Source organism: Phyllostomus discolor, chromosome 13 (assembly GCF_004126475.2).
Source record: "Phyllostomus discolor isolate MPI-MPIP mPhyDis1 chromosome 13, mPhyDis1.pri.v3, whole genome shotgun sequence".
Lineage (NCBI taxonomy): Eukaryota > Metazoa > Chordata > Mammalia > Chiroptera > Phyllostomidae > Phyllostomus > Phyllostomus discolor.
This window is the reverse complement of record NC_040915.2, coordinates 62,162,832-62,190,787: the sequence shown is the minus strand read 5'-3', so window position 1 is coordinate 62,190,787 and position 27,956 is coordinate 62,162,832. Positions and strand designations below refer to the sequence as shown.

The 27,956-nt window shown below is 50.0% G+C and overlaps 1 protein-coding gene across 1 annotated transcript; it reads left to right on the top strand.

Moving 5' to 3' along the window:
• Positions 1–55: 55 nt before the first annotated feature.
• Positions 56–27,415, top strand: CLTCL1 (clathrin heavy chain like 1). The gene is given in 10 exon segments (XM_036013659.1): positions 56–133; positions 244–320; positions 12,166–12,259; positions 15,657–15,687; positions 15,690–15,763; positions 17,687–17,854; positions 17,936–18,039; positions 18,041–18,083; positions 23,802–23,977; positions 27,289–27,415. Coding segments are annotated over 10 exon segments (972 nt in total).
• The last annotated feature ends 541 nt before the right edge of the window (positions 27,416–27,956 follow it).

Here is a 27,956-nt window from a genome sequence, read left to right as displayed (position 1 = left end):
GCTGCAGCCGCCTGAGGGTCCGTGCTGCCTCGCGTGCGCCAGTCCAGCCCTGCGAATGGACCTGCTGCCACCGCTCCAGCCCTCGGCCCGCGAGGTGCGCACCCTCCCCATTCGCTTTCGGCAGCACTTCCAGGTGAGGACCCGGGCTCCTGAGGGCTTGGCGCGCGCTCCGTCCTGTCAGCCAGGCCCCCGACCTCCCCGGGACTTGGGGGCGCTGCTGACGTGCCGTCCACCCTCCACCAGGCGTCGGGGGAGGCGGCGAGGTGCACGGAGCACAGTTTGGCTGGGGCAGGCAGTTCGGTGTACCAGTGGACCGCCAGGTGCGCCCATCGTGGAAACAGCCTCCCGCAGCGACAGAGGGTCCGGGCGGGCGGGGTCCAGTCTGAGTAGCGGGATCTCAGGGCCTTAGAATGGATGGTATGCCCAGAGCCCGCGTGATGATGGGAGCCGAGAACTGCCGAAATGTCCCGTGTTAGGGCCTTTGAAAAGCTTTAACTGGAACAGCGATTTTCTCCCTTTTTCATCTCGTGGCACAGACTAGTAAAATTCTCTGGCCCACCAAAAATACATATTTTTGCTGATCTGACAAAAAAAATAGGTACAATGTTGATTCGTTCACACCAGACAACTACTGTTGTGTTGGCTGCTGTCATTTTTTATTTGACAATCTAAGGGAAAAGAGATTGTGCTCCTGACTAGTTCGATACCACATCACTTGGCATAATACCCTCTAAAAACTCTTGCGGCACACAAGTTGAAAATCACTGGACTAATCTGACTAGCAGTGCACATAATTTCCGTCCCAAGCTTTATAACTCTAAAATCTGCATCCAGTGTCAAATTTCACCTTTGTGTCTCATGACCCTTACATTAGAGTGGCTTTATGTGGGAGGATCTTCAAGTTGGATGGTTTGTTTTCGTAAGATCCTTTCAATGCGATGACATCCCTAAAGTTTAGCTTTTTAATGAGGTCCCATTTTGTTCTGTCCGTAACCCTCCTTATATAGTTGTACCTTGGGAAAATAAAGATTGGCTGCCTGTATTTGAATGAGAGTTCAGTACAGGCACTGTGCAAAGTGCTTCACTCACATCACACGCACGTGTCACACCTGTGAAGGGTGTTAAGGATTCTCATTTTACAGATGAGTTGGGACTAGGTGAATAATAGTAGCCTAAAATGCTTAATGTTAAATGATTGCAGTTCGTGAAATGTGTATTATTTTCCCTGTTTTCTATTGAAGAAACGGAGGCACAAAGATGTTAAATGAGTGACTTGTCTTTACTAAGAACAGGATTCAGAACAGGATTCAGGTTCAGTCTTGACTACACAGCTGCATAGCAAGGAACGTGATGGATTGAAAGGTCATGTTTTCACAACACAGCGCACTTTTAACTCAATACCCAAATGTGAAAGGCCCTGGGAGTCAGGCAGTGACTGTTCAGTCCTCCCGTTCTGTAGATTCGACACTTGCTGCCAGGAGATAGGTGCCTGGAGAAACAGAAGGCATAAGCTGACATGTGCCTCACCTTCATGCATGCAGCCTCACAAACCCATCTGCGGTTGACCTGTGCTGCCTTCTTGTTTCCTCCAAGGTGGGGTTCTTTTTCTTGTCTGTGTTGTGGATCCTACGTCCTTCCCCCTGTAACAGGGCCTTGCTCAGCAGATCTTCTCTTGTATTTGTACCCATTTCCTTTTGGTGGCTTCCTCCTGTTTGTATTTAACCATGCTTATATCTCTTCCAAATTTACAGCAAACTCTTCTCTCTCCCTTGTCCCCTGGAAGCTCATACTTCACAGCCAGACATCCTGAAAGACTTGCCTTCTCCCTCCATCACTTCTCTTACGTTCCTCAGTAACACTCAGTCTGGTTTTTGTCTCCACTCTTCCCCTGTGTCTGTACTTGCCAAGGTCACGGGTCATCTTTTTTTTAACAACCAGCTAGTATATACTTGTATGTTCAGCTTTGAGGACACATACTGTCTCTTGTCACATAGTCTCCCCTTTTTGTTTGACCTTCTAAAAACTTTTTAGGGTAAAGCCCTTTTTGTAGTTGTGCCATACAAAAACAGCCTGTAGTTTGACCCCCTGCTCTAAAAAATAAACTCAAACCCCAGCATCACAGACATCTTCCATGGCTTTCCAGCTGCATTTGACACTGTGCTTTATTGCCTCCTCAGGACCTCTCCCTGCTGCTTTTGGTGGTACCACAGTCTCCCAGGCTTTCTCCTACCTCTGTGCCCATACCCTGGTTTCCTTTGCAGGTGCCTTGTATGCATGAGCCTGGGGTCTGTCTTGAGCCCCTTAATCTTTCCCCTCAGGATGCTGTACTGGGTGGTTTGTGTGCATGCTCACATGCTCAGTGTTACCAGACAGGCTGCATAGTTTGCTGAGCCTCACAGCTGCATGTAGGGGGGCAGTAGCAGGCTCTGGTTGAAAGCACAGACTGGGCCAAGGAGAAGGGTTTGAACCTAGACAGATGCACTTATTGGCCATGTGATTTTGGGCAACCTGTGTGATTTTTGTGTGCCCCATCTCTACATCTATAAAACAAAGGTAAAAGGTAGAGATAGTTCTTACCTCACAGAGTTATTGTGAAGTTTTGAGCTCACAGATGTGATAAATGTAAAGTGTTGAATAGTGACTGGTGTGTAATAAAGAACTGTGTTCTTGGTAGTTGTTATTGCCATTATGACAGCTGTCTGTTGGACAAGGCCATTGGATGATACGTAAGTTCCTCAGACACATCATGTTCAGAAATAGGGTTCATCATTTGCCCCAAATGTGTATCTTCTCTGATTTCCAGTCAAGAGGCTGGGTGACATCACATGCAGTCAAACATGATGACTTCTCCATAGCCTGTTGGTTCTTCCTCCTATTTATTTTTGGCATTATTCTCCCATGCTCATCATGACCACCACTTCCCTAGACCATGCCATAGTGTCACCTAGATGGCTGTACTTTGTCTCTGACCATCTGCCTCTAGGCTTCCCCTCCTCCAGTCCATTCTCCAGCACACAGGCAAAGAGATCTTCTCAAAGCATATACAGCTACTTAGTCTGTCAGTGAATGGTTCCCTGTTGCCTCCAGGATGAAACTGCCAGAATCTACCCTGGCTGGTGTGGCTCAGTGGATTGAGCACTGGCCTGTGAATCAAAACATCATAGGTTCGATTCCTGGTCAGGGCATATGCCTGGATTGAGGGCCAGGTCCCAGTTGAGGGCGTGCAAGAGGCAACCCATCAATGTATGTCTTGCACATCAATGTTTTTCTCCCTTTCTTTCTCCTTTCCTTCTCATCCCTCTAAAATATATAAAATCTTTTAAAAAAGAAAGAAAGACAATGCCAGACTCCCAAGTACTCTGTAAAACCCTGCATAATTCAGCACTTGCTCAGCACTCACTGCTTCCCTTCTTGTCCTCCAGGACTTCTCTGCAGCCCAACACCCTTGCTCGTGGGCTTTTCAATATGCAATTGCCTCTTTCCAGAGTCCATTCTTCCCTTCACCTCTAACCAAGTCCTACTTAGCCTTCTAGTGTCTTCTTAAATGACACTCTCTCTGGAAGCTGTCCCTGACTTGTCAGAGCCCTTCCTCTGTGCCCCTATGTCCTTTGGGACTTCATTATGATGGCCCTCATCCCATGGTATTATAGCTACTCATTGCCCCTACTGGACTGCAACCTCAGAGAGGTCTCTCCTCTTGTTTACAGTTGTAGTCCCACTGCCTGGTAGGTAATAGACCCTCAGACCTCTGAAACCAATTTCATCAATGACTGATTAATTACAGTGTAGCTTGTCTGGTGATAAGATTTGTAGGCTCTTCCAGGCTCTCCAGACAGCTCACTTGTGACCATTACTGACTTTGCTTTGTTTCTGCCTTCCGTCTGTACACCTGATCACTCCCCCAAACCAAAAATTCCTTGAGAAAAGAAGTAGAAACCGGTTCTTCAGTTGTATAGTATCTGGAAGGGGAAAGCATAGACTGATGAGACATCAGTACTCTTCATTTCAACTTAATTCTTTCTCTAGATCTTAGTTTCCATGCCATGCATGGAAAAATAATTCCAGACACTTTACATTTGTGAATCGTATTATTATAAGAATATAAATTTTTTCTGTTTTCAATTTTTATTTGTTTCATGTGATATTCTTGGGCTGTATTTTTCCCAGAGGATAAACAGTAATTTCATTTTTAAGATTATTTTTAGAGAGAGGGAAAGGGAGGGAGAAAGAGAAAAACCATCAACCAGTTGCCTCTCAAACGCCCCCAACAGGGGGCTTTGTCCAACCCAGACACATTCCTCAACTGGGAATGGAACCTGAGACTTTTTGGTCAGTGGGATGATGCCCAGCCCACTGAGCCACACCAGTCAGGGGGAAAAAGTAACTGTATAATGGTCATTGGAAAAATAGACATCAGTGTGCAGAAACTTTTACTCTACAATCAACTTTTCAAGGATGCACCTAGAGCAGAAGCCGCACTTTTACATGCAGTGCCTAGTGACACAGTATTCCTTCCACTTTGGCTTGAGATCATAGTGATTTATTTCGCTTTATTTATTCCTGTCACACTGGCTTGAGAGGAGGACTGGTTCCGCAGAAATATTTTTCTTATGTTATACACACTTTTCGAACTTTTAAAAAAAAATTGATATTTGAGTTGGAATGTTGTTGTTTTCTGTGATTTCTGAGAATGGAAAAATGCTAAACGGCCAAGAACTAATGACACCTTGATTCAGAAGAGGACTTGCGGAACCATTCAGTGGCCTAGAAATTCAGTGATGAGCCCTAGGTAATTTCTCCCAACTGTATCAAAAGGCAGCTGCTACTTTGTAAGAGTTTTGAAATGTAGCACAGCTCGGTACACTGAGAATTTACAAGCGCTTCCCCTCAAGGATTAGATTATATAGTGTATCTCTTAGGTGATGTTCTAAATAGATGAAGTCTTCCAAAGCAATCTGTGTAAATTATAGGAGCAGGGTGGTCACCGGTTTTAATCAGTGCCTCTCAGCCCAGGCCGGACTTTAAAAACACCTAGGCAGGCGCCCACCTCAAATGTTAAATCAGAATCTCTGAGAGGTGAGGGTGGAGCTTGGCTGTTTCTTGTCAGGTGAGTCACACACACAACTGGATTGAACCAATCTTCTATATGTTGTTCATTATTCATACTTAAAGAAAGAGGTTGGGGTTTGAAGTCTTGTACATGTGAGTAAGCAAAGCAGAATTCTTAAGGAGTACATTGAGCTTGAACTACAAACAGTTCATGAGCACCTATGTCTGCTATAGAGGCCTTTGGGAAGTCACCCTGAAAAGGGGACACTGTACCCACAGCCTGATATATGTTTGGTTTGTGTAGCTATCTCATTTTGTGAAATGGTTTATTTTTCTTGATCCTCACCCAAGGTCATGCTTATTGATTTTGGAGGAAGAGGTAGGGAGGGAGGGAGGGAGGGAGAGAAACATCCGTCAGCTGCCTCCTGCATGCACCCCAACTGGGGACTGAACCCACAACCTAGGTATGTGTCCTAACTGGGAATAGAACCCGCAGACTTTCAGTTTACTGGATGAGGCCCCAACCAACCAAGCCACACCAACCAGGGCTGAAATGGTTTGATACACTGAGACAAACAACAGTAGGCTCAGTGTCCTGAAATTGTTGTACACCTGTGTCAAACTTTTTTTTAAGGTCTTGTGCAAGCTGTGAAATTTCTCCCGTTGGCAGACTTATATCTTTGTGCTGGAAGTAGATACTGGGTCAGTTGTTTACCTTCTGACCTTATTTACAAAGTGAGGAAAGTAACTGCCTGCTCACCGAGGGTGTCGGGAGGGTGAGCCCTTGCGAGAGTGCCCACAGCAGTCGCTTGGTGAGTGACCAAATGTTAAAGAAATTTGCATAGGGCTGCCTTGGAAAAACAAGTTATCACTGCACACCATGTTTTGTTTTTGTTTTTTAGTTAATTGGGTCCCAGAAGGATCTTTGTCAGTGTTCCTCTCCACCGGCTCTTGAGCGTTCTGTAGCTGGGGCGAAAGTCGACCTGGAACAAGCTTTCAAGTATTATATATACATGCAAGAGTGGCCCTGAACAGAAAGTATAAATTAAAATTAAAGCCTTCCTGGGTTTCTCTCTCCAGTAGACACCACTATATTGTTTTAAAAATGATAAAAAGAAAAAACAGTCCTACTGTAAATATTCTCCTGCTCTTTGCTTTTGTAACTTATTATAGTTTGAAGAGCTTTCTTTTAGGACCTCAGACAGATCACAGCATCTGTGTGACAGTATTGTGTGTTAATATCCTCCTGGGATGGCAGTTGTTATCACCTGTCCCCCATCCTGTAAGTATCTCTTTGCTTTTCCCTACTCTTCCTGCCCTTGCCGTTTCACCTAATCTGCTGCTTTCATTCTCTTCTTCTACATTTTCTTCTGCAGCTTTTCTTGCTTGAGGCCTGCTGGTGATCTCCATGCCAGGGAGAGATCACCGTCACCCTTGGCTGCCTAAACAAGGAGCCACAGAGCCGGGATAGCAAAGTTCAGTGACAGAATTAGAATCCAACCAGATCTTCACAGGCTGGAATCCAACTAGCTGACATTTAACAGGGATAAATATAGGGTCTCGTGTTTTGGTTTTAAAATACAGAGCACCTGCAGTGATGTAATTTGAGAGAGGTTCTATTAGGCACTAAAAAAGTGCAGTTTTTAAACTCCCCTGAGCTAACCTAGTCTTAGAATTTTAGGTAAATTCTATAAAAGACCTCGGTGACATCCTTCTTCCCATAGACACTACTTACAAAGCTCCCTCTTTGAGCTAGGAAAAGCTTACTGATAAGTTTAAAATATAAAACATTTTTAAATAGTTTTGCAGATACACTAAACATGACTGCCTAAAATAAGTAACTTCTTTACTGGTGAATTATTTAGCATCCCTGCGCTGGGCACTGGGATAAGGCTGTGAATGAGCCTGGGAAGGAGACATATGCAGGAGGGAAAAGGACCAGCATCCTCGAAGGCACAGAGGCACGGAAGCCTGGGGAAGTTCAGTGCCCCTAGAGTGTTCTCCCATTTGTACAGGCCATCGGCCTGTCAGCAAGGGTCCTGTGCAAACACAGCTGAAACCCTCTCAGTCAGTCTGCTGTCCCGAGGCCCCTTGAAGAGAGCAACCATGGGACTCTCAAATGAGTAATTTCTTTTTATGTTTTCCCCAGGGTCAGTTTTTTAAAAACAATTCATACGTTTTATTTCTTTTTATTTTTTTATTTTTCAATTATAGGTTACATTCAGCCTTGTTTTGTATTCATTGCAAGTGTTACGGCATAGTGGCTAGACAATCATATACTTTACAAAGTGATCCCTCCAAAGTCTAGTCCTCACCTAACATCATACACAATTAGCATATTATTTACCATGTTCCCTATGCAGTCTGTACTCTTCATCCTGGTGACTGTTTTGTAACTGCCAGGTTGTACTTCTTAACCCCTTTACCATTTTCACCCAGCAGCCCCAACCTCCCTCCCATCAGGCAACTATCAGTTTGTTCTCTGTGCCTGTGCGTCTGTCTCAGTTGGTTGGAGTGCCGTCCCCTACAGCGAAAGGTTGTAGGCTCAACCCCTGGTCAGGGCACATGCCTAGGCTGCAGGTCTGATCTCTGGTCAGGCACATACAGGAGGCAACTGGTTGATGTTTCTCTCACATCAGTGTTCCTCCCTCCCTCCCTCCTTTTTCCTTTCCCTCTCCTTCTCCCTCCCTCCCTACTCCCTTCCATTCTCTCAAGTCAATAAACCTATCCTTGGGTGAGGATTTTTATAAAATCGTTGTGATCATATCAATAGATGCTGAAAAAGCATTTGATAAAACCAGTGCCCCTTTATGATAAAAACTCTCAGGAAAGTGGGAATAAAGAGACAACACTTCAACATAATAAAGGCCATATATGACAAACCCATAGCTAACATCACACTCAATGGGAAAAGCCAAAAGTGTTTCCCTTAAGAACAGGAACGAAACAAGACAGGGATGTCTGCTTTCACCACTCTTATTCAACATAGTACTGGCAGCCCTCCCCACAGCAATCAGGCAAAAAGAAGAAGTAAAAGTCATCCAAATTAGAAAGGAAGAAGTAAAACTCATTATTTGTAGATGATATGATACTGTACATAGAGAACCCTAAACAATCCACCAAAAAACTACTAGAACTGAAGAATGAATTCAGTCAAGTAGCAGGATACATAATAAATATTCAGAAATCAGTTGTATTTTTTATATCAATAATGAACTATCAGAAAGGGAAGCTAAGAAAACAATCCTTTTTACATTGCATCAAAAAATAAAATACCTAAGAATAAATTTAACCAAGGAGATAAAAGACCTGTACTTGGAAAATTATAAAGAAACTGAAGAAAGAAATTGAAGAAGATATAAGTAAATGGAAGCGTATACTGTGCTTACGGATAGGGAAAAATTAACATTAAAATGTCCTTACTACCAAAGCAATCTATAGATTCAACTCAATTACTATTGAAATACTAATGCTATAATTTATAGAACTAGAACAAATAACCCAAAAATTTATATGGAACCACAAAAGACCCTGGATAGCCACAGCAATCTTGAGAAAGAAAAACGAAGTTGGAGATGTCACCCTACCTGTTATCAAACTATACCACAAGGCTATAGTAACCAAAACAGCATGGTGCTGGCATTAAAACATGTATACAGATCAGTGGAACAGAATAGAGAGCCCAAAAATAAACCCACATCTGTATGAGCAATTAACATTTAACAAAGGAGGGAAGAACATACAATGGGCTACAGTCTATTCAATAAGTGGTGGTGTGGAAATTGGACAGATATATGCAAAAAATGAAACTAGATGACCTTCTTATACCATATACAAGAATAAACTTAAAATGGATTAAAGACTTAAATGTAAGACTCGAAACCATAAAGCTCCTAATAGAAAGCATAGGGAAATCTCTGGTATTACTCTGAGCAATGTATTTTCTGATCTATGTCCTCTGGCAAAGGAAACAAAAGAAAAAATAAACAATGGGGCTACATCAAACTAAAAAGTTTTTGTGCAGCAAAGGAAACCAACAAAACAAAAAGATGGTGAACATTCTGAATGGAAGAAGAAAATTTCTCTGTGATAGAAAAACCTTTCAACTAAGTTTCAGCAGAGTGAAAACCTGCGCTACAATGTAACAAACATATAAGCCTCGAAAAAAGCCGAAGACGGGACAGTGGAAACTGCTAAGATATGAAATTGGGCACTATCACATTATTTTCCTTTTACTTGCCCACGTTAGCCAAGTTCTTCTTTTAATCGGTGAACACACTTTTAAAATTATAATCAGAAAATGAGTAAAAGCGTTAGAAAACAAAACCTTGCCCAAAATCTCCCTCTGAAGTCAGAGCAGGAATCTCCTGAGGGGGGGAGTCTGTTGAACCCTGTAGTCAGAGGAGCTACCCTGGGTCGTGCGAAGTTAAATCCCACCTGAGACCAGTGGACTGGGGAGCTCAGACAGTGTGTCTTGTTCTCCGCCCAGGCGGGGAGCACGCCAAGAGAGGCCTGGGTGCTCACCACCTTCCTTAGTCCTCCAAGGTGGGGTCAGTACAATTCAGCCAGACTGATTCTCACAGTCTGGTTTCTGCTGACTGCATCTCCATGATGTCATGTAACTCATTTCCCCTTTCTTGTAAATTCCCTGTGTTTCCTTTGATACAATACTTGCTTTATTCATCCATTCAACAAACTTTTATCAAGCACCTACCTTGTGCCAGGATGGGGGCTGTGAATGCAACAGTGAAAATAGTGCTCAAATTTTTGCGCACTCAAGAAGCCTACGGTGTGTTACATGGTAAGAGTGAAGGAAAAAGTGCAGCAGGGAGGCACGGGCAAGTCAGGGCAGGCAGTGGGTGTAAAGGTGAGCCGCACTGCTCTCAGGGCGGTGGGGAAGGTATCCCAGAGGGCAGGGCTTGGGGCTGCATCTCCCCAGTGCGGGGAGGAGGGAGTGTTTGGGTAGGTTGCAGAAGCAGTGCAGAGGCAGCCCTGGGGGCTGAAGCAGAGCAATCAAATGCCAGAGGGCTTGGAGTTCAAGCCAAAGGGAACTGTGGGGAGAGGCCATTGGCACTGTGTGCAGGGACTCTTGAGCTGTAGTCAGGACACTGGCTTCCACTCTGGGTGTCTGGAGAATTCTGGGCAGAGCAGGGATGTGATCCAATCTAGGTGTTCACAGAACCTCTCTGGCTGCTGTGCTGAAAACAGACAGAAGGACAGAGACAGAAGCAGTGAAAGCAGGTAGGAGACTTCAGTAACCTAGGCGGGAGTGGAGTGGCAGAGCTTCTGATGAGTCTGGACGTGGAGCTACCAGGGCTGCTGGCAGAGTGCATATGGAAAGAAGGGAGCAAGGCAACTCCATGCTTTCGTGTATGGGACGGTCCTTCTGGACAGATGGGCTTGTGCTCACTGATGGGGGCAGGGTGTGAACCCTGCTGTGGAGGGCAGTTAGGACTCACACTGTGACAAGTTTGACCTCTAGTCAGTATCCACAAGGGGTCTCTCCAGCTGGATACAGAGGTTGGTTTTCCAAGGAGAATTGGAGACTAGATCCGTGAATGTCGCCTTCAGTACATTTGTGGGAGTGAAGGGGAGTGCTGAAACCTGAGACGAGCACACCACAGCTCAGCGACAGGAAGCAGTGGAGTTGGAAAGTGGCCCAGGAGAGGGGGAAAAGCAAGGGGCAATATCCAGGGTGCCCAGTAGGTGGCTCTCAGGGAGAGCGATATTTAGCCAAACACTGCATATCACAGGCTGGAGACCTGTCTGTGATAACTGCTGAAGAGTCTGCAAAAGCCCAATTGCAGGGGGCTCCAGAGACTGAGGACAGCTCTGAGATCCACAGCACCTCCGCTGAGAAGTGTTGCTCTAAAGGAAAGGGTAGAAACGGTAGAAAGGTGCCTGATGCTGAACTGAGATCAGAGTTAAGATGGTTTGGTTTGGTTTGGCTTGGTTTGGTTTGGTTTGGAGCTGGGGAAAAGAGGAGTGGCTCCTGAAGCTTATAGGAGTGACTTAGTACAGGGTGAAATCACTGAAGAGACTGGCTGTAGCAGTGGACTGGAGCAGATGAACAGGGCTGAGGTCACATGGGACAGCAGAGTTGGCCTTGGTGACCTGGTGCAGAAGCAGGCACGGTCCTGGTGCCTGTGGAAGGGCTCTGCTGGTTGTGTCTGTTTGCTTGGAGGTGGGAAGCCAGTACACAATCTGAGCTGCTAGAGATTTGAGAAGAAAAGATAGGAGGTGGATGACAAGGACGGAGTACCTGGACTGAGGGAGTAGGATTGCCAGTGTTGGGCTCTCCTCTGGGTTCAGATTATGAAGTTCCACAAAGACCAGTCGGCACTCTGGGGTTTCTGTCTATGTTTAGCTCAGCAGTCCCAGGGGTGAGTCAGCAGAGGACTTTCCTAAGCAGAACCTGGGTTTCACCAAGTGAGTAGGAACAGGTATGACTGAGAGAGTGAGGGTGAAGCCCCTCAGCTTGCCCAGAGATAGCCGGCTGAGAGGAGCGTAGGCCAGGTGGGGGAGTGGGGCCGGAGTCAGGGTGCTTGAGGCAGTGAGCCGAAAGGAGGGGAGGCGGTAAGAAGAGAGTGGGTTCTTGTGCCAGGGTTCCCGGAAGTGGCAGCTCTCTGACAGTGACCAGCTGTTGCCATGAGGAACAACACTAGGCCCCCACAGCACAGGAAGTTAAAGCTAAAGCTATCAGTGAATGAGGAAGATGTGTTGAAGGCAGCCAGCAGGGCTGGTGGGTGACCGCTTGCACAAGATTCACTGTGGGCAGTTGTTAGTGGGAAGGAAGAGATGGGCCTCGTGGGGTGCAGATGTGGGAGTTGACAGACAGCACGTGCAGGAGCAAGCTGTGGAGAGCAGGTCCAGCAGCTGGGGGCATGTCTTGTCCTCCAGGAGCTCTATGGTGGCCCAGGCTACTGTGTGATCAGAAGGACACTCACCTCCTTGGAAAGCAAAATACCCCTGCCACCCAGGCACTTCAAACCAGCCCTGGGGAATCTTCCTGTTTGAGAAGGTCTCAGCAGAGCTCACCATTGTCCTTAGGTAGGAGACTGCTGTTATAAGGAGGGAATGTTCAAGGCCACCAAGCTGCTGCACGCCAGTGCTCTAACTACCCACCTGGCTTCCCCCGGTCCACCTTAGGGAGCATCAGGCAGCTGTGGATATCAGCCACAAGGCCAACTACACACGTGCGTGAAAAGAGGTAAGTGTGGGAAGTCTCCAGGAGAGTGCAGCTACCAAACCTCCCCTCCTCGTCTTTCTTCCTGTGCCCCACACCCTTGTGCCACACGGAAGAGTCTAGATGCCTGCCTTGTCCCAACAGGATTGCAAGTCCTCTGGGTTGGCATGAAGACCTTTGTAAGCTAGCATTTGTGGTTGTAGCCAGGGTCCAAGGAACCCCATGTTGGACCAATCAGCCCCCAGAAGCTATCTTAAAAACATGTCACCTTATGAGCATAATTAGTGCCAATCGACATTATTGGCTTTTTGTAGTAAATCGGTAGGAAAGGTTGTCTTGAAGCAGCTCTCTGAAAATATCAGAGTCATCTGTGAGTGGGAAAAAGTTTGTACAGAGATATGTAAAAGATTTAGCTTGAATGAATCTCCAAAGCATTGTTTAATAAAAGATTAAAATCAAGCCATTATCAAGATCTTGGTTGAATAGTATATATATATTGCAATTCTACCCTGCTGTTCAAAATTAATAGGCACCCCTGGCCAGTGTGGCTCAGCTGGTTGGAGCATTGTCATGTGAACCAAAGGGTAGTGGGTTCAATTCTCAGTTTGATGCAGATACCAGCCCGCAGTGTCCGTGTCATTATGGATGAAATAAGACATTCACACAGACTACCAAGTCCAGTGAGTATGGCTTTTCTCTCAAGGGGAGCATTGGCCCCTGCCGGTTTATTGGGTTTCTCAGCACATTACATGATGGTCCTCATTTACTATGCACAGGTTCACTTTAAGTGGTTACCTTTCACAGAAAACAAAGGAGCCAATGTTGCTAATCACATCACAGCAGATGGGCATTTGCAAATGAAAGGGCAAAAGTGGTTAAACTGGTTACACTCATCCTTGGAAGGTTTAGCAAGGATTTCAGAAAGTTACTTTGCGGTAAATGTCCTCAATTCAGGGTGAGGGAGTTTTTTTAGCAAGAGCAAGACTCAAATTGGCTCAGGCACATTGCAGGCCTGATTCCCCACAGGAGAACCTATCCGTGGGCGTAGGCCCTGTGCATCTCCGAGTGGGAGCTGGGCCCGTGCCACACAGAATGGTCTCCTACATCAGTTGGGGCACATACCTAGGTTGCAGGTTCTGTCCTGGTCAAGGCACATGTGACAATCAACCAATCGATGTTTCTCTCACACATCAATGTTTCTCTTCCTGTCACTCTCCCTTTCTCCCTTCCCCTTTCTCTAAGATAAATAGGCATGTCCTCAGGTCTTCCTGCGGGGTCTTCCTGCAGAGCAAAAGATCTACAGTTTGATATCTGGTCAGGGCACATGCCTGGGTTGCAGGTTCAGTCCCCAGTCCCAGTGTGTACAACAGGCAACCAGTTTCTCTCTCTCCCTCTCTTCCCCTCTCTCTAAAAATAAAAAATGAAATCTTTCTTTAAAAAGTGAATGGGCAGAGTTACAGGAGGGAATGTTTCCAGTATTCTGTGAGAAGTGTTTTCAAAGAATGTCCCCTGTAATTCCATTATGTGTGTGAATGAAAGAGAGATCTGGTAGGCGCTAGTGCTCACGTCATGGGGAATCCAGTGGGTAAAGGTCTCGTGGTAACAACTCCTTTTCTCTGGGTTGTGTGATTATTTTCGTTCATCAGCATTTTCTGCCTTACCTACCATGAATGTATATATGATGTGTACATATGTATGATGAAAACACATGATGTACATAGAAGATGGGGAGGTAGGAAAACTTTGAGAAAAGCCAGCTCTGCTTGAGGAGGAGGAGGGTGTCTTCCTGGTCAGCACTCAGAAGAAGTGCAGCTCAAGGGTCCCCTCCTGTGTCCTTTTGAACAGAAACATCTTTCTGCATAAGGAGTTTCTTAACTTCTTACCATTTGTTATTAAGTGTGCAGTGCCTAAAACAAAAGTGCAGTTTAAAAAATGGTTAGTAAAGCAGCTCCTCCTGTATGAACAGCACCCAAATGAATGTGCCTTGATGATGGTTATTCTTGAGCTCTGTTCAATCCTTTTCAAACCCCAGCATCACTTTCATGTCACTGAAACAGACCTCCACGTCTCAGGCCTCAGAAGTAATGCAGGAGCCCTCTTTTCTCCATGGTGTCAAACACCCTCATGGCTTGCAGATTAGAAATGTTACAGAACAAACAAGGGGGGCCTGGGACGATATACTATTATTGAAAGAAGCCCCCAGGTCCGTCATGTCCGCCGCTAGAGGAAAGACGTCTCTCAATGACAGAGATTCGTGAAAAGGAAAGGAAACGTTTATTTAATGCTGTACAGACTTAAAGTCTTAATCAAAATGTCATAATGACCTAATGTCTTTATCAAAAATCCTAAAGTCCCTTAAAAGACCCACAAACAGACACAGTCCTTCCTTCCTTCCCCCTTTGCCCAGTCCAGAGTACCGTATCTCAGGAAAGGAAATAGAAGTCCATGGCTCGGGCAGTCCTCTGGTTATTCCCAGTTAGTACTCCATCTCGACTGGGAGACCTCCCTGGGTTCCCAGCACCCTCTGCTGAGTCTCCGGGATCTCTGCTAAAACCAGGTGGTGGTTCCCCCTTCTAAAGCTGCGGGGGTCCCCACTCTGGCAAAGGCACGTGGTCCTCTCTCCCAAGGCTACGGAAGAGTCCCCACTCTGTCCAGGCCGAGTGGTTCTCTCTCTCAGGGCTGTGGGAAGGGAGAGTCCCCACTCTGTCCAGGCCGCGTGGTTCTCTCCCAATGGCTGCCGTGTCTGGGTTTAAATCCCCGAGCCAATCTTCTTCTGCAGCCCCATTTCTGACTCCTCCTACACTTGGGCACACTTGCCCTCAATCTGCTGTCTTCTCCAGCTTTTCTGGTCGCCATCGTGGGTCTGGGCAGGTGTCACCCCATGTCCTGGAGCCAATCTTCTCCCAGCTCCCACGCAGGCGCTGTAACTCAGGGACTTGGCCCCCCCAGTCCCATCTTGGGGGGAGATCCCTTTCCATCCCCCTGGCCTTGAGCCTGGCCATAGCTATTTAGCATATTTAAGCAACCAACCAAAGGCTATAGGTATGTTAAATGACCATGCCATGGATTAGCTGCAAAGCTGCCCTGCATGTTCTTGCTCTGGGTGCCCCTTCCCCCAACTCACACCTGTGGGGGAAGGGGTGAAGACACCTTAAAATCTCCTGGACACCTTGAGTTCTGGACCCCATTTCAAATACCTATTTGGGATCCTCTCTCTTGGCTGCACCCTGTAACAGAAATATCACCATTTTTTATCCCAATCTCATGCAACACATCCTATAGTTATCTCCTTGTTCAGAATCCAACTTAACACATCTCATTTGTTGATATTTCTGCATTTGCAGTTGCATCCCTGGTAGCAGCTGTTGGGTGCCAAGCTTGGTCTCGGGGTACTCATCCTATCTGGCCTTCCCTCCCCTAGGTGTGCTTTGCCGGTGTGGATGGGCAGGAGTCTGCCTGGCACAACTGTGTGGTCTTTGCATCGTCGTTCACGCCAGTGAGCTGAAGGAGCTGATGCCCTTCTACCAGGTAACTAACTAGGATCTGGCCAGAGATGATCTCTGCTGGCAATGGAGGTGGTGAGTGACACCTAAATGCTGCGCATAAAGGGGCAGTCCTCCCCCTAGTATATGTCATATGTGTGTTAAGCCTAGATGAAGCCTTGTCCCGGTGGGAAAGCCCCTTCATGTGCTAGACACCTTCTATGATTAGCTCAATTAACTCAGATTGCCATGGTAGATATCCTGGATTTTATTGCTGGCTGATATTTATATTTCTAAAAGTACTCTCCTCCCTCTTTCAGAAAGGTACTTTCAGGAGCCCAGTCAGTGGTTTGCATGTGGAAACACCCCTTGGGTAACCTGCGGAAAACATGGGGCCAGTCTTGTGGCAGAGCCACAGCCCATACCCCAGGTCCCCAGAGTGTGTGCCCGCAGAGGGTATGATTATTGAGTGCTGGAGAGACAGGGATATTCAAGAGTCCAGGAGACGGAACCGCAGGAGAACTGTGGAAGCCTGGGGCTCTCCACGTTGCTGTTGTAGTTACACTTTGCTGTGGAGTGGTTGACAGACCAAGTACTCAAGGGGGAAGGGGTGGGGGGCGGCAGGAAGCCAACATGAGGGACTCCGGCTGTGCTTGTGGTAGGGTGCAGGACCTGAAGGGTGAGGAGCCCTTTCCGTCTTACATGCTGAGAACAGACTCTTCACAGGTGGGCAGGCGGAGGGGCGGGCAGGTGAAAGCTGAAAGAACATCTAGGGTGGTGGTAATGCAGGGGTGAGAAGTCATCGGGTGATCAGGTTTGGGGGGCTGTTTTGAATGTGCTAGCAGAATGGGTGTGGGGTGAGAGAGGAAGGTCAAAGACAACTCTGTTTTTCGTTTGAACTGGAAATAGTTATCATCAGGGGGCATGGTGAAGACCGAAGGTGGGGACTGTGTGGAGGAAAGAACAGGAGTCCAGTTTTGAATATACTCAGTTTGAGTTGCCAGTTTGGTGTTCACGGAGAGCTGTCAAGTAGGCAGTGGGAAGAGGGGTCTGGTACTCACTGGAGACACCCAGCTGGAGAAATAAAATGGGAGCCTTTGGCATATAAAGGGCACATGGAGACTGACTGCAGCCACTAGGGTGAGCGTAGACAAAGACGAGACCACAGACTGAGCCTGGCCTCCCACATGAGTTGGAGTAAAGTAGGAAGGAACTCCAGAGACATGATCTGAGCGGCCAGGTGAGCAGATGCACTGAGGAGGGGGAGTGGTCAGTGGGTGGGTCCTGCTGCCCAGAGGTGTCTGGAGAAGAACCGAGGGGAGAGGACACTGGTGACTGTGAGTCCTGGGGCAAGACAGCCTATCTGGGTGGGCCCTCAAGAATAGGGAAAGGAATGGAGACAGCTCTTAGGAGTTTCTGCTGCAAAAAGGTGTAGAAAAATGGGACATGGGGTCAAGAAATGGCATTTTGGGATGGGAGAATTAGCAGGATGTTTGCTGAAGATGGTCTATAGAGAGGGGTACTGGTGCCAAGAGAGAAAGTGGGGAGTTGCTGGTGCAGTGGCCTAGAGAAGTGGGAGGCAGTGGGACCTAGAGCTCCTAGAGCTCATGCTAGAAGGTGAGTAAATGCAGCATTTTCTTCTAATGGCTTTCATTTTCTCAGTGAAGCAGAAGCAAGGTTATCTATCCACAGAGAGTTAGGACAGGAATGAGGAGGGTATAAAATGGTCTTCTGGGGTGGTCCTCCAGGCTTGTGGTCATTAATGTGAAGGCAGCCAGGCAGACTCAGGGTTCAGGCATGCCAGGCAGGGTGTCACCATGGTGCATGACCAAGAGGGAGCTGGGGCTGGACACAAGGAGCTGCAGTCATTGCACACTTTCCCTTCCCTCCTTGGGGGTGGGTTCTCCCACAGGGAGGCTGTGGTCCGGTGCATTTACCCAGACCCTGAGTGTGGCTTTTGATCTGGCAGGATTGGGGCAACTTCAGGGAGCTGATCTCCCCAGTGGAGGCAGCCCAGGACCTGGAGCAGGCCCACATGGGCATGTTCACAGAGCTGTCCATCCTCTACTTCAGGGCAAAGCCACAGAAGATGCTGGAGCACCTGGAGTTCTTCTGGTCCCGTGTCAACAACCCAAAGGTAATTCAGCCCTCCTCTGGGTTCAGGCTGCCACATGCACGTGTGGCATCAGCCTGACCCTCGTTCACATTGTCCCACCAGATTCTGAAAGCCACAGGGCAAGCCCATCTCTGGGAGGAGCTGGTGTGCCTCTATGACAGGTACAAGGAGTATAACAATGCCACCCTCACCATGATCAGTCACCCCAGATGCCTGGAGAGACAGGCAGTTCAATGACACCATTGCCAAGGTAAGAAGGCACCTGAGTACAGTCTCCTGTCTGCTTCTGCCAGGCCTGTCCCAGGGGCCGGTGGAAGGAACACCAGTGTGCCACCCCAGGGCACGTTTGAACCTCTGCACAGGGGTGGTCATTCTGTCTGCACAGAGGGAGCTGACGCTTAGGAAGGGTTATGACTGGCCTGAGGCGGCACAGCTAGGCTAAGGGCAGGGTGGCTCAGTGTGCCCCTGTGGCCCTGCCTGCCTCTTCTGCCCCTCCTGCCACTCCAGCCTCCCACGACCACGCTCTCCTCACCACGCTCCCATGCTGGGCCCTTTGCAGCTGGACCTTTCCAGTTGCTCTTCCTTCTATCCCGTCAGCTTAGGACTCCCAGACCCTGTCTACCACCATTTCCTGGTATATTTTTTAATATTTTTCACCATCCAGGATTTTTTCCCTTCATGTCTCTCCCCCCAACACTGCAAGCATCTGACACAGGGGCAGTGAACATCTGCAGGGAGAGAAATGAACCCAGGTCTGCCCCGGGGTGCCCGCCTTCCCAGGAGCTGCCACCCGCCTGTAGTCTAGATGGGCTAAACCAGAATCCCAAGCTGTTCCACCAGCCACCAAAAACTGGAGGGAGGCATCATATCTGGGTGCAAGCATCATGCAGCCCTCTGCTGTTTTGTGTTGCCAGTTTCCAGACTGCTCCTCCTCTGTGAGCTCCGTGCACACGTTAGCTGGTAAGGGAGTGAGCTCCCTATCTTCAGGCCACGGACCTTTTGCTCTGAGTGTCCTGGTTCTGTGGTGGCCTTGGGTGAATAATTTGCCCTCAGGTCTCCCATTCGCTGTCTGCCAGGGAAGGGAGCTGACTGCCTGTCTGCCCTGCTGCTCCCACAGGGGAGAGGGGTGCTCCCCTCCTCTGGGACTCATGTGCCTACTGTTCCTCATATGGCTGGTGCGGGAAGGCCTGGGCAGTGGGTGGAGTGTCCAGGCAGGTCTTGGCATCTGCCCTCACTGGGAGCTGTTAGAGGGAGCCCTTGGCCCCGAGGTCCTGCTCATGAACAGTAATCAGCACGGTGGTGTGAGAAGTCTGGCGTCTTGCCAGTTGCTGGTGGAAAGGCAGGCAGATCACACGTTCCTGTGTCCTGCACACATGAAAAACACGCTGGAAAACTCCTACCTGATCAGTTCTAGGTGCCTTTTTTCACATTTAACTCCTGGTACCAGGATGCTTTTTAAGGTAGCAGTGCCTTTTTTTTCTTTTTCTTCTTTTGATTTGAGAGAGAGAGAAACATCAATTTGTTTGTTCCACTTACTTATGCATTTATTGGTTGCTTCCTGTATGTGCCCTGACTGGGAATTGGACCTGCAACCTTGGCGTATCGGGATGACGCACTAACCAACTGAGCTACCTGGCCGGAACCAGTGCTTTTTGTTTCTTAGTGGTATCTGGATATTGTAGCTGTCCAGGTAGCTGATATGTCCCCTGACCCACACTTGGTCCACCTTGATGACAGTCAGGATCAGCAGATTCCTGAGGAGAGGTGGCAGTCAGCACGGTGTCGTGGGTCCCCTGACATGCCTCACAGATGAGGCCATGGCATGTGAGAGAGCAGTGATCGTATCGCTGATGGACAGAGCTTCTGCAACATTTCCCACTAAAACACCTGTGGCTGAAATTGGCACCTACTGAGAAATCCAGGCAGCCCTCTGTGCATGGGTGCCTGTAGGGCTGGTTGATTCTAGGAGACCAGCCTGTCAGCATGTCATGGGGCCCCCAGCCCAGTGGTTCCCTGAAGACTTGTCTGAGTGCACTGCTCGTTCTTCCTACTCAAGCAGACCGGTTGCCCCTGGTGAAGCCTTACCTGCGGTCAGTCCAGAGCCACAGAAAGTGTGTGAATGAGGTGTTCAACCACCTGCCGATGGAAGAGGAGGATTACTGGGGGGGGGGGGGGGTAGGGAAAGGTGTCCTATCACAATGCTGCTGCGGCCTCCTCCTGTGCCTCAGGGAGTCATGATATTGGCCTTGGATGCTCAGGGACTGGAGAGCCTCTGTCTGTACCAGCTAGTGTGTCCTCAGCAAGCTGCTCTTGCACAGGATGGGGCATGGACACCAGGGGGCACCTCAGATAGTGGACCTCTAGAAACCTTTCTGGGGCCGTGGTGGCAGCAACCAGTACTGAGTAATACCTGGTGCCTACTCCATCATGTCCCTCTCCGCAGAAAAGCTGTGTCCTCCTGAGGTTTGAGAACATCTGGCTATACCTACAACAACTTTGACAACATCGCCCTGGCCCAGCGGCTGGAGAAGCACCAGCTGATACAGTTCAGGCATGTTGCTGTGTATCTGTACAAGGGCAAGGACCAATGGACCAGAGCATTGAGCTCTGCTAAAAAGACCATTTCTTCAGGATGTGTCCCAGTACCCTGCTTGTCCATCTCTGTATGCTTCCCAATGCTTGTGTGTAGGGGGTCAGAGGGAGGTCACAGCCCTCCATCTGGAAACCCTTGTGGTAGAGACATGAAGAGGAGGCATTTTTAAAACACAGGGTGAGGGTTGGGAGCAATCCAGAGGATGAATATCTATTGTTAACATATAGCCCTTGAAAGTTATTTGGATTGAAAGTCTTGCTCTCAAATGGTTGATTATTTTCCCAGCAGTTATCTGTGAATTTTACCCTCCCTAAACACAGTGTGGCTGCATTCACTTGGCACCTACTTTGCTTCCTATCAAATTTGGGGAATTAATAACCACTAAGTTAAAATCACGTTCACAATACTTGTTTCTGCTACTGGGCAGTGGCTTGGCACTACCCGCGGGTCCAGGTCCAGGCACATGCTGGTGAGGGTGGGCTGCTGGAGAGATCCTAGGCCCACACGGCGTTGCCGTCCCTCTGCCTGGCATCTCCCCAGTGAGGTAAAGTACAGTTACACAAGAAGGCCGTTGTGTAATATGCTGCATGGCTGAGCCGATTTCCAAGGGTTCGGTGTCCCAGGAGCCCCTGAGAGCCGTGAGCTCGACCTGGGGGTGTTACTTCCATAGCGGTTCTCAGCACTCCTGAGTACCTTCCCAGGACAGACACCACCCTCTCACAGCACGTGGGCTGATGCCAGAGACCCTTAATGGTCGGGTACATTGAGCTTCTCATGGAGTTGTCATCTCCAGTTTAGGACTGTCACATAGCATCTCCTCACCCTTAGTGACAGTGCTTGTGGTCCTTCCAGGGATGCTGACAGGGCCCCTGTAGAGGGAGATAGGAGGAAATGCTGCAAAAGTTCTGGGACTGCATGTCACAGTGTTCAGGCGCTGGCCCTGGAAGGCGGCAGTGGGTCTCTGACATGCCGAAGGGAAGCTGCCTCCAGCTAAGGGGGTCACAGCTGCCCTGTCCTGCCAGTGGCACACCAGGGTCTCGAGTGCACAGGCTTCTCACAAACTGGGGCAGGAAGTGAGTGAGCAAGCAACACTGTGAACACTGCCAGAGGGACGTCCGCTCTCCCCCAGCCAGCAATGGCACTCAGGGAGGCACGCACCAGGAAGAGAACCCAGAAGAACAGAGCCACAGGAAGAAAGTGGTTGGTATACTTTCCAGCACAGTGGTTCTCAGTCAGGGGTGACTTCAACCCCCAGAGGATTCTTGGTTGTCACACCTGAGGGCACAGTGCTACATCTAGTCGACGGAGGCAAGGGTGGTGGCACTAACGAGCCCACAGTGCACAGCTCCTCACACACTCACACACACACGAAGTGTCAGCAGTGCCCTGGCAGGTGTCCCGCCCTTGGTAGCAGCCCTTCCTTGCAGAGTGGATGTTATATCATGTCACCCCGGGGGGTGGGGGCGGTGTGACTACTGCTCCTGTAACAGTTGTGGGACAGCAAGAAGTGTGCTTTCCAGATTCTGGAGCTGAGGTTGAAAGCATGGTGGGCTGTCAGTCTTTGGGGGGACCTCCTGGAAGTGTCCACATTTTACCTGGGGAGCCAGCTGAGCAGAGAGGGCAGTAACTGGGACTGCTGAGGAACATCGGGACAGGCAGTGTGTGAGGGAAGGTGTCAGGACATGGGCCAGTGAGGGCTAGGGGACCCACACATAGGTGTGCAGACAGGTGACAGGTTGTGGGCCCACCATGCCCACAAGTGAAAAACAGTAGTCTGTAGGGTGAAGTCATGGGCCAGAACCAGCAGGGCCAGGGGCTGGAGCAGGGCCCCGGCAGGAGCTGGCAGTGATTTGGGAGGAGGTGGAGAGATGCCCTGATAGTGGCGTGGGCTGTGTGGTAACAAGGAGTGGGGAGGTGTGGGGGAATCTCAGACTCGACCTTGGTTCCAGGCTATGGGAGGAGGGTGCAGACTGAGACGTCCCCTGTGGGGCTTACTGCATCTGAGCCTCCAGGAAGCTGCCAGGTTCTGGAAACATCCACTTTGTGGTGCTGGCAGTTGAGGCTATGGGAGTTTATGAGACAGCCCACAAGACCTGAGGAGGGAGAGAGGAGCCTCCTAGGTGCAGATGGAAGACAAGCCAGCTAAGAAGCTCAGGAAGACACTTCAGGGAGAGTGACACATTGGCATCTGATGTTTGGGGAGACGGGACCTGAAGGTGTCCTGGAGCTTTCATTTGAGTCTCCGTTGACTTTGATGGTAAAAAAGAAAGAGAGAGCCCTGGCCCGGTGCCGTGATTGGTTGGAGCGGCATCCTGGACACGAAAGGATTGCAGGTTTGATCTTGGTCAGGGCACATACCTAGGTTGCAGGTTCAGTCCCCCGTTGGGGCGTGTACATGTTTCTTTTTCACATCTCTCCCCCTTCTATCACTAAAAAATCAATAAATGTATTCCTTAGGTGAGTATTAAAATCTTACAAAGAGAGAGACCTGGTGCCTTGTGGGAGCAGTGTGGGGACAAGGCGGGACTTGGCAAACAAAGCAGCAAGTTGGTGGGATAGGATCCTTCCTGGAGGAGAGTCGAGAGGGCATGCCACGTGCTGACATTCGGGGCTTTGGGTCCTCTGTCAGCCTCCAGGGGGACCTCAGAGCCTCGTGTTGGAGGTGACCGGGTGAGCTTGAGGCATTGTAAGGTCAACGATATCCAATAGTTGTCCCTGTTGGTGGTAGTCCCACTGGGCAGCCGTCGTGCATTTCGCGCCAGCTGTGCCCTACATCAGCCAAGTGTGCGGGGGCGGGGGGGGGGGTTGCGGAGGCTGAGGGAGCTAACACACGTTGGCAACCTAGGTTATTCAGTTCTTGCTATCATAGCTAAAACACAGAGGATGGTTACAGAAATGGCTAATTTACTGATGACTAAGCACAGGGTGGGTATAATGTTTTTAATTGTTTTAGACTAAGAAATTTGCCAAATATGAAAGTAGTGATTAGGGACCTTTTTTTTTTAAATCCTCACCTGGCTATCAAACCCACAACCTTTGGGTGTATGGGACGATGCTCTGACGCTCCGACCAACTGAGCCACCTGGCCAGGGCTGATTAGGGAATTCTGAGGGAGTTTCTTATGTGAGGAAGAAAAGGCAAATTGCTATTTCTTAAGTATTAGAGCGTCCCCTGTAGCTGCTCTATGATGAGTTTGGAAAGATAGTGCTGACTGTTGGCCCGAGCACAGCAACTTTGGCTTTCACAGCAGGCCCCGTGGCACTTGTCACCATCCCCTTCCATGCCTGTGCACTCCCTGTGTGCTGTGGGGCCCTGAGGCTGGATCTTGTCTCCCAGGGCACCTGCCCTGTTGTGTGTGCTGCCTCCCTTGGGCAGTTAGCTCAGCAGCTCTGCAAGATAGAGGTGCCAAGCCCATGCTCAGCCCTCCTCAGCCCTCCTGGAGGTGGTACTTCATCTACCAGAAGGCAGCTGAGGGACAGAGAACCCTCCACGGATGAGGAGAGGGCCTTCATGGAGCTGGCACTGTCCCTGTACCCTGCCAGCCCAGAAAGGCAGGTCGCTGAGCTCGGTTGCCTCAGTTGCAGGACGCCATGCAGCACACTCCGGAGTCGAGGGACACCAAGCTGGCGGAGAAGTGGCTGCAGTGGCAAGTGGGAGTGCTTCACAGCCTCGCTCTTCACCTACCATGACCTGCTTCCCCTAATGTGATGCTGGAGCTGGCCTGGAGGCCCAGCCTGGTGGACCTGGCTGTGCCCTGCTTCACCCAGGTCATGAGGGAGTACCTTAGCAAAGTAAGTACCTGCCGTCTGTGGCTCCCTGGCCCCTGGCTGCGATTCTGGCTCTGGTCTGCAGAGGCCCTGAGGTGGCCTGTTGGAGGTCAGCCCAGATTGCCTGACCAGCCCAAGCTGCGACTGGGAGAGAGGCCTCTTGCCTTCACACTGGATGGTTTTCTACCCAAGTGATTATTTCTAGAAAATCACCAGAGCAGGGTGGGGAGGTGCGGGGGTGGGGGGAGCTAGGTAAAACTGAGAATTTGCCCTCGCAGCAGTTCTCCCTCTCACCACTGGGGGCATGCAGTGTGCTCACTCACCAGCTCAACACCAGAAGGCCTAGGGCTACCTGGTGTGGGCCACCATCTCTCAGCACCAGCTATTGGCAATTGGAGGAGTGTTTAATAGGAATGTTAACACATGTTTTTAGCCTTTAACACCTTAATGAGAGAGGCGGTCACCCCCTTACAGCCACAGACACTGAAGTTCAGGTCCAAAGCTGACATGTGAAGGGGGTTGGCGCTTAGACACACGTCTCCGTGGCCCAGGGGCCATATTCATGTCTTGGCACATTGCTTCTGCCACTCCAGATGTCACTTCATGTCCCTAGTGTCCCACACTGGCTTTCTGTGTAGGTTGATGAGTTGTTTAACAGAGTGGCAGTGTCTGGTTTCCACTCCCTGTGTGTCGAAGCCCTGGGAGTCACTCTCTAGGGCCTGGCTGTAGCCAGGGACCCATGTCATCTGGGCCAGTTTGTTTCTAAGCCTGCAGAAAAGCAATTGCTCAGCAGTGCCTGCTTGCCTATCTAGCCACATACCTAACCTGCTTCCAGCCAGATGGAGGCCTTGCGATGCCAAGAAGCCACCAGCTGAGGCTTCTTTCAGTGTGCATAGAAGGGAAGAGCCTCCCAGGGTTAGTATGGGAGTTAGGGAAGAAACAGGTGCGGTGGCGGGGGGGGGGCAGAGTCTGGTGCTACCAGCTTTGTCCTGCAAGGGCTTCTCTGCCTGCCACATGCAGAGCCTGCCCGGCAGCTGCCCTGGCAAGGGTCATTCCCGGGGCTATTCAAGGTCATTGCCCTTCTGCAGAAGGAGGGACCCATAAAGTGTGCCTTCTTGTTAGAAGGACTCTGGCCCCTGGCCCAGAGTCCCCAGACACCTTCCCTAGTCCTAGAAAGCAGAAGCTGCCTGTTATGGCAGGGAGAGGAAGTGCTCACAAGGGATTTCTCTGGCAGTGGGTGGGGTATGGTTCTTGGCTTGGGCTGGAGCCCAGCAGAGTGGACACTCCTGGAGGTGGAGGAACCAAGACAAGAATGCCACAGCCCCTTCCTGACTAGAGATCGGATCCCAGGCCTCTTGATTCCTCTGAGAAGCTCGAGGGCCATCTCTCTGAGAACCTCTGTCCCCTAGGGCTCTCCCAGTACAGCCAGCTGATGCCGGAAAGGACGGGTTGTGAGAGGACAGCCGACTTGCCCCTTCCTCACCTCAGCCCAGGCCCCATGGAGGGAAGAGGAAAGCAGCCCACAGGGCTGGCGTCAGAGCTGTCTCTGCTGGGTTTCTGGCTCCTGGCCTGAGCGCTCCCAGACCTGAGAGCACACAGGGCACATAATTGTTTCTTCTTTCTTACCTAAGTGCTTGTTTGGTGGGGGCCAGGGGGTGCAGACACACAGTTGTTGTCACCCCTACTAGTACGGTGCTGTACGCCCTCCGTCCCCCATGGCACCACCTCACTCTGTTCCCTCTCCATCCGTCTGTCTGTCTGCACCAGCATGCAGGTGCTGCACCTGGCGAAGCCTTGAGGAAGGGCAAAGTGCTGCTTGTCCTCAGATGGCCATCACAGCCCCCGCCCTCCGGTGGAACATCCTTGCTGCCAGCTGAAGGGTCCCAGGTATAAGGTGGCCAGTCTCAGGAGGGGCGAGCAGCCTGGACTAGAACCACTGCATTGTCTTGGTGGTGTCCCTGTCCTCAGAGAGAATGCAGCCCTGTGAGCCATGCCACACTCACAGCCTGTGGTCGCAGCCCACAGATCCAGTGTGCCTGGTGGTCAAGTGCCCACCTAGGAAATACTGGGCTGGAACAGCAGCTGGGGTCCACCAGGTCCACACTGGGCACTGACATCTCTGCCTGGTTCGAGAGTTCTCAGTTTGTGGAGTGAGGTGGTGGTCACTGCTGGTTCAGCAGTGTTGTGTGCGCCTGTCTTCAGCTCTAACTCTCCTGGAGGCTATGTGCTTGACTCCCAAGTTTACCTCCAGGCCCAGACTGCATGTGGCCTGTCAGGTGGGTGTTCACATGCTCTTACCTCTTTGCAGACAGAGACTGGATGCCTAGGAGAGTCTGCACAAGCGAGAGAAGCATGTGGTAGAGCCTGCTTCTCTCCTGTTTAGTAGGTGGCATCCTGTAGCTCGTGTCCCCTAGGAAGGGGAGACAATTTACACCACTGGGCTTCAGACTGGGGCAGGAGTGGACAGGGCTGGGGATAAAGGACCACGATGGCTACCAGGTATAGTGGTCAGTGATCCATGAATGTTGAAAGGCACCACCACTGTCTTCCCTGCTCCGAGGGCAACTGCCTTCTGGTGGGGATGGCCCTGCCTGGCCCCTGACAGCAAGGTTGTTGTTGGCTTTGTACTTTACAGCCCGCCTGGCTGTCCTGGCCATTTGGTATACAGATGGCTTGGTGTCCAGCACACAGAAAGGCCGATGGGACCTAGAGTGCATTTGCAGGACTGACATGGTCTAAACGTGCAACATGAGCATGCACCACCTGAGTCTCCCAAGGGAAATCGTGCTCCTTGGGAGTCATGGTGGCCACCACCATTAATGTCAATCTGGTTTGTTTGGGTTTTTTTTAGATACTGATGGGCATGAGTGAGACCCAGCCAGCTGAGCAAAGTAAGTGCCTCACTTACTTTGGGGATGAGTTTACTCTCTAGCCCCACCAGCCTCTGGAGCTGGCCCCACAATAGCAGCTCCCACAGTCCTTGCCTCCAGGCACCAGCTCTGGGTGGTTGGGGCTGGTCTGAACCCTGTGCCTGGGGCCCCTGGCCACTTGGGGGCAGCAGGAGCCCTGCTCACCCTTGGTGTCTCTCTGTGCAGGCCAGCAGCTGACTCGGACAGCAGGCCTTGCTGCTGGACCAGCCCCTGCGAGTTTTCCCTGCTCAAGGGGCAGGCGCTCTGCTTTTGCCCAGCCTCCTATGTACTAATGTACTACTTCAGCATGTAGCCGGCCTTCAGTGGCAACACTCCCTCTGCCGAGTTATTAACCTCTCCGAGGAGCACAGGAGGACCCGGATGAAAGGCGGTAACACCTGGAGGTTATTTTTTCTTTTGCCGAGGCCTAGTGATGGCAGCCACTGAGCCATCCCAGAACGCCTGACTCCCTAAGAAGATCAACTGCAGACGCCAGGCAGGGAGGTCAGTTCAAGCCTTCAGATCCTCCCGCAGCTGGACATCCTGGGGAGTTCGTGATTGCATTGATTCCCCGCGCTTGGGGGAGGGGTGCCCTCTGTCTACTCAGCACTGCTGGAGCTGCCCCCCTCCTGGCTTTGAGCCTGCTGCCAATCATGAATATTAAAGTCGGTTTATCAAGGCAAAGTTTCCCTGCTTGGTGCTAGAGTGCGTAGGAGGGTGGGGGACCTGCCAGCCATGTGCATTGCCGGTGGTAACCGCTGGGTGCGTGGGTATGGGAAAGCCAGCCTCTCAAACAGTAAGGATGGGACTAGCCCACGTGTCTCTCCACTGCCATCCCCGTAGGTCCTGCCGTA